The sequence below is a fragment of the Harpia harpyja genome, chromosome 4 (assembly GCF_026419915.1).
Source record: "Harpia harpyja isolate bHarHar1 chromosome 4, bHarHar1 primary haplotype, whole genome shotgun sequence".
Taxonomy (NCBI): domain Eukaryota; kingdom Metazoa; phylum Chordata; class Aves; order Accipitriformes; family Accipitridae; genus Harpia; species Harpia harpyja.
Genome location: NC_068943.1, coordinates 40,324,318 through 40,333,163, shown reverse-complemented (window position 1 = coordinate 40,333,163; position 8,846 = coordinate 40,324,318). Strand labels below are relative to the sequence as shown.

At 52.9% G+C, this 8,846-nt stretch overlaps 1 protein-coding gene across 1 annotated transcript in view; it reads left to right on the top strand.

Moving 5' to 3' along the window:
* Positions 1 to 5,737: 5,737 nt before the first annotated feature.
* ETS1 (ETS proto-oncogene 1, transcription factor) overlaps positions 5,738 to 8,846 on the top strand; it is a 49,030-nt gene continuing 45,921 nt past the window's right edge. The window contains exon 1 of the mRNA XM_052786341.1: positions 5,738 to 6,090. Within this exon, the coding sequence (XP_052642301.1) occupies positions 6,021 to 6,090 (70 nt within the window). The 5' untranslated portion in view covers positions 5,738 to 6,020. The remainder of the gene's footprint in view (positions 6,091 to 8,846) is intronic.

The following is an 8,846-nucleotide window of genomic DNA, read 5'->3' as shown; positions in this document are numbered from 1 at the left end:
TTGTATACTAGAAGTTGGTGCTGGACTGACCTTCTTTGGGAGGTGCTTGTGTGACTCCTTGCACATTCATGAAAGTGAAATGTGGCTGTTACTTTGTATTTCTTGAAGCAGTGGGTCTTTTTTTGATGGTGGTGGGTTTTTTTAAAGATTGAAAGAGCAGATAAGTGCTAGTGAATAGACTCTAGCTGTCCAGGAGACCTGCCTTATTAGCAATGACCCCGTTCCTCTCCTTTGTAATCCCTCACCTGTGTCCCAGGGAAGGGGATCTCAAGGACCATCACAAATCGGTTCGGTAACCTCTGTCACCAGAAATTGGTGAATGCCAAGGGTGAAGTCACAAGCAGAGATGTGTTGCTTAAGTCTGAGCTGGCTGCATTTGTTTCTGCTATGAAGGAGGCTGCCCAAGAGATCTGACCAAAGATGAGAGGTCCTACAGGTGACATTTGATGTGTATTGTCTGTGTGTGCTCAGAGTAATTGCGAGTATCAAGAGTTAAACAGCAAAAATCCTCAGGTTATGTTTACCAAGAACTCAGTGCTGTTACTTGAGGAGGAGAGGGAAAATGTACCGAGAGCAAACAGCGCTGCAGAACAGCTTACGAGGATTTTCCATCTAGCCAGTTCTTCCAGCAGGGTAACAAGTGAGTGACAGCACCCCCCGCCAACGAAATTCAAGGCAGAATTACATTGCTCGAGCCCAGATTAGCTAATCAGGTTATGAATCAGCATGGGACCTCTGGGAAACCAATAGCTGGAGGCACTTGAAGATGCTCAAGCAGCTTACGAGACTGTTGATTGAGGTACCTACGGCGTGTAGACCGGAGCTGTCGCTCCCTCACAGCCACACGGGGATGTGTGTGTGTGCTGGAGTCCTGACTCCTCACTGGCCACAAAGATGCTTTTGTGAGCCATCTCCGCTGGGAAGTTAATGAGAGCAGGAGTTGGGGAGGCTCGGAGGCGGCTTCCTCTGCTCGCGCCTGGAGGGCAATCAGAGGACGGTATTGTGACAGCAATGTCTCGGGGCTGAGCCAGGGCCTGAAGTCTGGATCTCCCCAGCGTGAACAGAAACTTGCTTTTAATGCAGACAGCGCGGAGAATGGGGACTTTCCGTGACTCCAGCCCTATAACGTGGAGCAGCGAGGGGACCCCAGAGGCCACAGCCATCTGGGTCACAGAGGAGCCAATGCTTTTGTGATGGTCATCACCTCCTGGCCACAAATGCTAGATCTGAGAGCAGCCTGTCTTCCCTACAAGCAGCCCGGGGGGACACGCAGTACGTGCTGACTAACGAGCTCTATTTCCATGCCCGTTGCTTAGCCAAAAAGAGGAGGCTGTAGTCACCAGGACTACTAATCCAGCGTCCTTTTACCAGCGTAAAACAACTTACTCAAATACTTCCCAGCTATTACGGCGCTTGAAAGAATTTCTCATATCATTTTAAATTCCAGGAAAGGTATCTCCCTGGGGAATGGTCATGGCAGCTGCTTGCTCTTTCCTCTCATTGCAGAGGGCCACCTCCACACCCAGAGCCACCTCCCTGCTCTTTCCTTTCTTGGAGTGGTGGCTGCTGCTCTTTCCAACAATGTCCCCCTTACGATAAATCCTTTCATGTCTCTGTTTCTCTCTGGAACTGCACGACACATTTTTTTTTTTTTCCCCTTCCCCTTTGCCTCTGATTTTTGTCTTGTGCCCTCTGGATATTGTTTACTTGACAAAACATCAAACCGAAGCCCTGACCGCTTGCGGTCATTAAAAATCCCATGGCAGTTTTGGGGAAGGCTCCAATTTGGCTAATTACGTTCTGCCATAAATATCCCCCTGCAGTTTTAATTGGATATGGTGTTCTTCATTTCCTGTCCATAACAGCTGGGTGGTGTTTCTCCGTGTTGTTACGTAGCCGTTGTATTTCACCCCAGAGGTGGCCACGTTTTAGTAGCAGCGGTGCTAGGAAAAGCTCATTCTCCAGACTACCGGTAACACCTAATCCTGAGCCTGCTGTAATGAGAATGGGTAAATCCGAGGGAGAGGAGAAGCTGTCCCAGCTCCATAACATCTGGAGGATAGCCAGCAGCTGCCCGTTTGCAAAAGGGCCATGACAGGAGCAAATTTGGCACTGCCGAAGGGAAAGAGCTGGCCCCAGCTAGGAGAGAGGTCGTGGAAGAGCAGTCCTGCCCGCACTGCATGTGCAGAAATCATGGCAAAGGCTCCGGTCTCGTAATACCTTTCCTCAACGCTAAATGAATAATTATTATTATTATGCTTTTAAACCAAGGTTAGTCAGCGTCCCTGGGAACAATGTGGCATTACTGCCCATCCTTTCTTTGTTCCAAACTGTTGAAAAACAGTCAGGCTGCATTGTGGAGGGAGGGCAGATGGTTATCTCCAATCAACGGCAAAATCTTTTGGCTATATTAATGGCAGGAGGGCTGTTCTCCACAACTCAGCATCCTCCCTCGACAGGAGAGAGCCTGAATAGATATTAATGTTGAATAACGACAGAATGGAAAAGGAGGGTGAGACTTGGATGTGGAAGAGGAAAGATTTCTCTAAAGCCTGTAAGCAGCAAATAGGAACCAGTTGCTGAGGCGAAGTCATGTTTGGCAGGTCTTGGACTCCAAATGGTCACATCCCAGCTGAAGAAACTAATCAATGGATTCCTTCCATGCCTTCTGCGAACACTGAGCCATTGAGTGGCTCAGCTGGAGTTCAGAGCCAGGGCTTTCATGTTGCAGGCTCTGAAGTGAACACAAATTAAGGCGGCCGCTAGGACAGAGTTGAGTTCGAAGGAGAGATTCAGCTGCCCTGGGAGGAAATCTCTGTCCGCAGCCTCTCCGTTCTTTTCCTCCACTTTGGTTTTTTTTTGCCCCGGTGCTACTTTTGGAAGCATTTCTAGTTTCCCCGCACGTAGAGGCTGCCATACATTGCACAAGCAAAATGAAACAGAAGTTTGGAGGAGCATGGAGGGGGGGTAAGGCAGGGAAGCGGAGAAGCTCAAAGCTTCGCCGCAGCCATGCTGCACCAAGCTGTGGCTTAGTGTCATCGGCTTTGCGGCATCAGGGCTGAGCTGGGATGCCAAGAGCACGTGTATCCTTCCTAATAAAAAGCACACTAGCTGTGAGAAAGATCTTTATTAAAGCCTTTGTACTGGTCCAGAAGAGAAGGAGCCCCATTACAGGTGCACTGGAGTTCAGCCAGTCCTTAAGACCATAACACTTGCAGGAGAGGCCAAGCCAAATGCATCAGCCTGCGGGAGCAAGGCTAAAGCACAGACACTGCAGGGGCAGCTGCTGCCTCCTCTGGTGCTGCTTTTCAATCCCACCGGCAGCTTTGTCTGGGACCATCTCTGCTCATGAGAGCCTTCTCCTACGTGGCGTCGACAGCCCATCACCATCAGCGCCTGCTCGGGCGAGCCCCAGCGACCTCGCCACATGCCTCCTCTTCTGTTTCAGTCTGAGGATTGTGGTTTGCTGCAGGAGGCTGCGTTCACTCTGAGCAGGGTGGATTATCGAGCACCACCGAATTGGGGGGGGGGGGGCATCGCTTAGGTCATTTCAATACGGTTGGGACCACAGGTGCTTTCTGATGGCTTCATCGCCGCGGCCGAGAACCCGCAGCCAGCTGCGTAAACCAGTTCCCCCCGCACCAGCGCACACACACGCACGCACTCTCCCACACTCGCCCCGCTGCAGGATCGCAGCCTGCCTATGCGCACTCTCGCCCGGGAGTTTGCAGCACGCCGAGCGAAGTGTAGGACGGGAAAAATTGTCAGGCTGTGATAACTGCATCAGGTTTCTCTTCCCAAGCCTGCTCTGGAAGGGATCATAAAGGCAGCTGTTTCTCCTGAATCCCCTTTTGATTTTCAACTGGAAACATTCTGCTAAATCACCCCTCTATAGTTTCTTTCTTCAATCATTGCTGTCCACCCTGTATGGGGAAGAGGGGAAAGAAACACAAAACGAAGGGCAGGTGCAAGCACATTACCCTGTACGGGGAGAGGGACTAAGTTTTATCCTTACAGCCATCTTCTTTGCACTTTCGGATTTCCAGGTTCATTCCTGTGGTAGGTTTCAAACCAAGGACCCATCACCCGAGGTTTCAAACCTTGTGCCTTGCCTGAGCGCAACTCGGGTTCTCCAAAGCACACGGGAATCAGGGGAGAGAGGTTATATATTGGTCACACAGCGAATCGCTGGTTCTACTTCGCTGCCGCAGCAATAGGTTGCCTATAACTGAGCTTGCAAGTAAATTGGAAGCACGATTGCCTGTAAAATTGGAAATGTGAGTGCTTGTCAATGGGTGAAGCGCCTGAAAGATGAACTTTTGGCTGGAGCTAACTGCCTGCCTGGCTTTGCTAGCTCTCAGACTTCCTGCTGGCTGTGTCTTGAGCTATCCACCTGGTAAAACCGGCTGCTCGTGCAAGCCAGAATCAGGCTCTTGATTTCTGGCCCCGGCACCGTGCAGCTTCTTTTAGTTACATGAACTTTCCTTCTATAAATACACCTTAGGTGACTGAGAAAGGCACTGCTGAAGAAACTAGAAATAATCCTGAGCTGTAACGTTTGCATCTGCAGCTTATCTTTCAGTGCATTTGAAGGTTTCAATGGTGTTTGCAAGCAGGACCCTGGTTCATCCTATGGGTTAGCAGGTAGCCCTGAACCCTGGCAGCTAACTCACTTGGCTGCTCTCTCCCCGCCGTTACAGCCGGGGTGTTCATTTGAGCCCATCTTTGATCAGAGCAGCTCGGTCTCTGCCAGTGTGTTGGAGACTGTTAAGACTTTCACAGTGAGAGAACCACAAGAGCTGGTTGCTAATGACTTTATTTTTTTTTTTTTTTAAACACTTGTACCGGTAAATTGACATCTGTGAGTCATAATCTCCCTTCTGCTCAGCCGTTTGTGGTCTGAAGTTTGTGCTACCTAAATATAATAAAACATAATTCATGTGAAAACCGATATTCTTCTGTTAACTTCATGCCATGCTGGCATGATACTCATCTTGCATCTTTAAGATGCTTTTTATCCAGTCAGTTCCCATACCTTTTTGGCCTCCCACCTGTACGAAGCACACTGGTGAACAACCACCCCTGCCCGTCACCCATCGCCACGCACCTGAGCGTGCTTGTGCACACACGCCCTGCCCTGACCGTGCCCGCACATTTGGATCTGCTTGATGCGAGCGTGAAGGCGTGATGCGAGCATGAGGGGGTGATGTGAGCATGAGGGGGTGATGCGGGTGTGACGGGGTGATGCCAGCATGAAAGGCGGCAGTTGGTGTCGAGACAGGCAGGGCGAAAGCAACTGGCCTGGTTTCAAGAAACATCGGTTTTCGGCAGGCCGTCGTGGCTCCGGCTCAGGGCTGCGTGCAGCCGGCGGCATTTTCCCGTGCTAAAACTGCAACTCTCTTTTCCCTTCGTCTTTTGGGGCTGGGATGCAAGCGGAGGTTGCGGCCGAGGCGCAGCAGCACCCAACTTTGCGCGGGTTGCGCTGACATCCCCCCTCCATCCCCCCGCACCCCCTATCCCCCCGGACTCCTCGCCTCTCCGGGCCGCGCCGTTCCGCCGGACCCCGGGGCAGCGCCGGCTCCGCTCCCCGCGGCGCCGGGTGCCGGGGGCCGCCTCCGGGGCGGGGGCAGGCGGGTCCCTCCCCGCCGCTGTCACCGCTCGGGGCCGGCCCAGCGCCCTCCCCTCGGCGGCTCAGCCCGGGCCGGGGCGGCGGCGGCGGCGGCGGGGGACGGGCGAGGCGGAGCGGCAGCGAGGGAGCGCGGAAGGGGCGGCGGAGGAGCGGAGGGGAGCAGGAGAGAGGAGCGAGGGAGCGCGGAAGGAAGGAAGGAAGGAAGGAAGGAAAGAGGAGGAGGAGGAGGAAGAGGAGAAGGAGGAGGAGGAGGGAGGCAGGCAGGCAGGCGCCCGGCCGCCGCTGCCCCGGGCGCCCCGCTCCGCGCACGGCGGGGCTCAGCAGCAGCAGCAGCCGCCGCCGCCGCCGCCCCCCGGTCCCGGCGCGACGCCCCCGCGGCGCTGCCCCAGCCATGAAGGCGGCGGTGGACCTGACCATCATCAAGACGGAGAAGGTGGACATCGAGCTCTTCCCGTCCCCCGGTGAGCGCCCTGTCCTCCCCTCCGTGTCCCTCCGTGTCCCCCCGTATCCCCCCCCCGTACCCTCCGCCCTCGTCGGGGAGCTCTGTGGGATCCCTTCTCCCCTTTTTTCGCAGCGAGGGCCGTGGTGGGGAAATATCTGCCCGATGAGGGTTGGGTGGTGGGGTTTTTTTTGGGGGAGGGGGGGCTGTCTTTGGGAGGGGAAAACGAAAGGCACCCCCCAAGTTGGAGCGGAGCGGCGCCGCCCGGGCTCTGCCGCCCGGCCCTGCGCTCCCCCGGCTCTGCGCCGCAGCACCACTGGGGGAAGGCGAACTTGCTTTCCGAGCAGTTTTAAGACTTTTCACCCCCCTCACCCCCCCCCCCCCCCCCCTTAAAAAACAACCCGCCGCCCCTCCAGCCTTCTTTTCTCATGCTTCTGGCATCCTTGCGGGGATGTAGACAAGCACCTCCGGCTGGGAGGCAGAAGACGTGCACTCGGATGGTTTTGGTTTGGGTTAGTTTTTTGTTTTTTTTTTTTTACGAGCTCCCCAGGATACCCCCACCTTTTCCCGAGTGAGGGAGCCACGCTGGGGCTGGCAGCCCTGCACAAGCTCCTTATCTGGGATGTACGTTCCCCCCATCCTTTGCTGGAAATGTCTTGTGTGGTCCAAGCGCTACTGGTATTAGGGAAACAAAACTCTAGCGGTACCTCTTCTAGATTTACCACGTTTAAACCAGGAAAGCCCGCTGCTTTGATTCCCTCCCCCCCCCCGGAGCTGGAGAAATGGGTGGAGGAAGGGTGCAGGAGCTATCAGGGAAGATAGCAACACGTTACTGAAACGAGGCGTGTGGTTTTTTTTGTTGTAGTGATAAGTTTAGCTGCTGCTGGCTGTGGTTAACGCTAATAGTTGAGCCTTTACCATAATAAGGGCTGTTGTTCACATACTGATGTCGTCTGACTGCCTGCTGACCCCAGACGCTCAACTGATTTCTGCCTTGCTCAGTCGAGGTAGAGGATGGGGCTTGGAGGGCCTGCAGGGAAAAAAAGTTTTCTTTGTGGGTACAAGGGAGGGTGAAATGAGTCCTGTTGCTTCATCCCTCCCTGCTGTAACTCCCACTGCACTGAAGTGGAGGTTTGCTGGATTTTGTGTAGCGCCTGTGCAGCGAAGAAAATCAAATTAGAGTTGTGTGTTTTCTTTGCCAGTTAGCAAATTTCTAGGAAACCCAGGAAGGGGGCTCAACTCCTGCCAGGCAATATGATTTCAGGCTGCATGTGGGAAATAAAATGACAGCTGACTGCTGGAGTGCAAGGGGGGCCAGAGCGGTGCAGGGGTTGGCGCTTAGACTTAAAATAAATGCTTGTGTAGGATCAGCTTGTCTGCAGAGAGCTCCAGTAAGTCAGCACACGCCTGGGGGATCTGCCACCGGTGGGCTACACGGTGTCCGATGCGGACAGACCGTCTGTCGCATGATCCGTCTTCCCACTCTACCTGCACGTAGAGAGGACCCGGTCTCCGCTTATAGCTATTTTGGTGCTCTGTGCCTCTGACAGCAAGGCTGAGCCTGGCTTTCAGGTGTGGCCTCTGAAGGGCCAGGCTTCAAAATGCAATGGGGACTCTAAGAATGATTTTCCAAAGCACCTACGCAGGTTAAATGAGAGGCTTTGGTGGAGTTGAGGACCTGTTTGTGCCTATTTCCTAAAGCTTTGGTTAAAAGAACATTTACTGGACACTCATTGCTGCGCTTCAGGTCGTGATGGCAGTCTGCTTGCAGGGGAAGAAAATGGGATAGGACGAAACACCTGGTCCATTGAGGCAGGGCTGGGGGGATGTGGGGTTTGTTTTTCAGTTCAGACCAAAGTATCTGTTTAAATTTACATGTCTCCTGGCATGGGTGAGAGCATGTTACAAAGGCGTCTGTGTTGTTTAGGTGTTTGAGCATTGGATCAATGTAATTGCTTTGTGCCTAAAGAAAGGACTTGGTGGTTCACGCTGCCTTAAGTTCATTTTCTTTCCTCTATGAAAGCTCTTCTGCAGCTTATGTCAGCAAGCAATTTTTAGAGTTGACCCAAAGTTTAAACTTTGGCAGGAAGAGCGCTGAAAAACAAAAACCAAAAAGGTAAAAAAGAGCTGACTCCCTATCGACTTCAGTTGCAGTCGCTTCTGTTTTGGTGGCTGCACTAGCACTGTGAGCCAAAAAGGTCAATGTTGTCAATTAGCTGGCTTAACCTCATTTCCCCTCTAACTTTTTAGAGAATGCTGAAGCTTTCTTGCTTGGTCGGATTGATGTTGAGAGAAGGAGTATGGATGCTGCTAGCTTATGTTTCTGGGATCCAGCAATGCCATGTGTAGGGGACATACATAACTTTTCTCCTCTCTGGTTTGGGCTGCATGTGAGGACTTAACTGCTCCCTGATGGCTCCTTCAGCCCTTGGTTTTGGTTGCTGAATCTGCCACCAAATCTGCCCATTGCCCTTCTTTTCCAAATGGGCATTGGCCTGGCTGAGAAGGAGTCGAGCCCCTTGTTCGTTTACATGCCAGCAAGCAGCAAAGCAGATTTGCTTCACGGTATCCATAGGGTTAACCTTATGCAGGGAGAGTCGTTACAGGCATAGGTTTTCAATTGTGCAAGATGTTTAATGTGCCAGGTGCTTGATGCCCTGTAAAACTGCAGAGATGCATTGGCCGCACAGTACGGTCCCCCTCTCACTCCCCTGAAATAAAACCCTGCTTCAACCCACACGTGCAGGCAGCCTCTGCGTGTAAAAGTTAGATGGGATT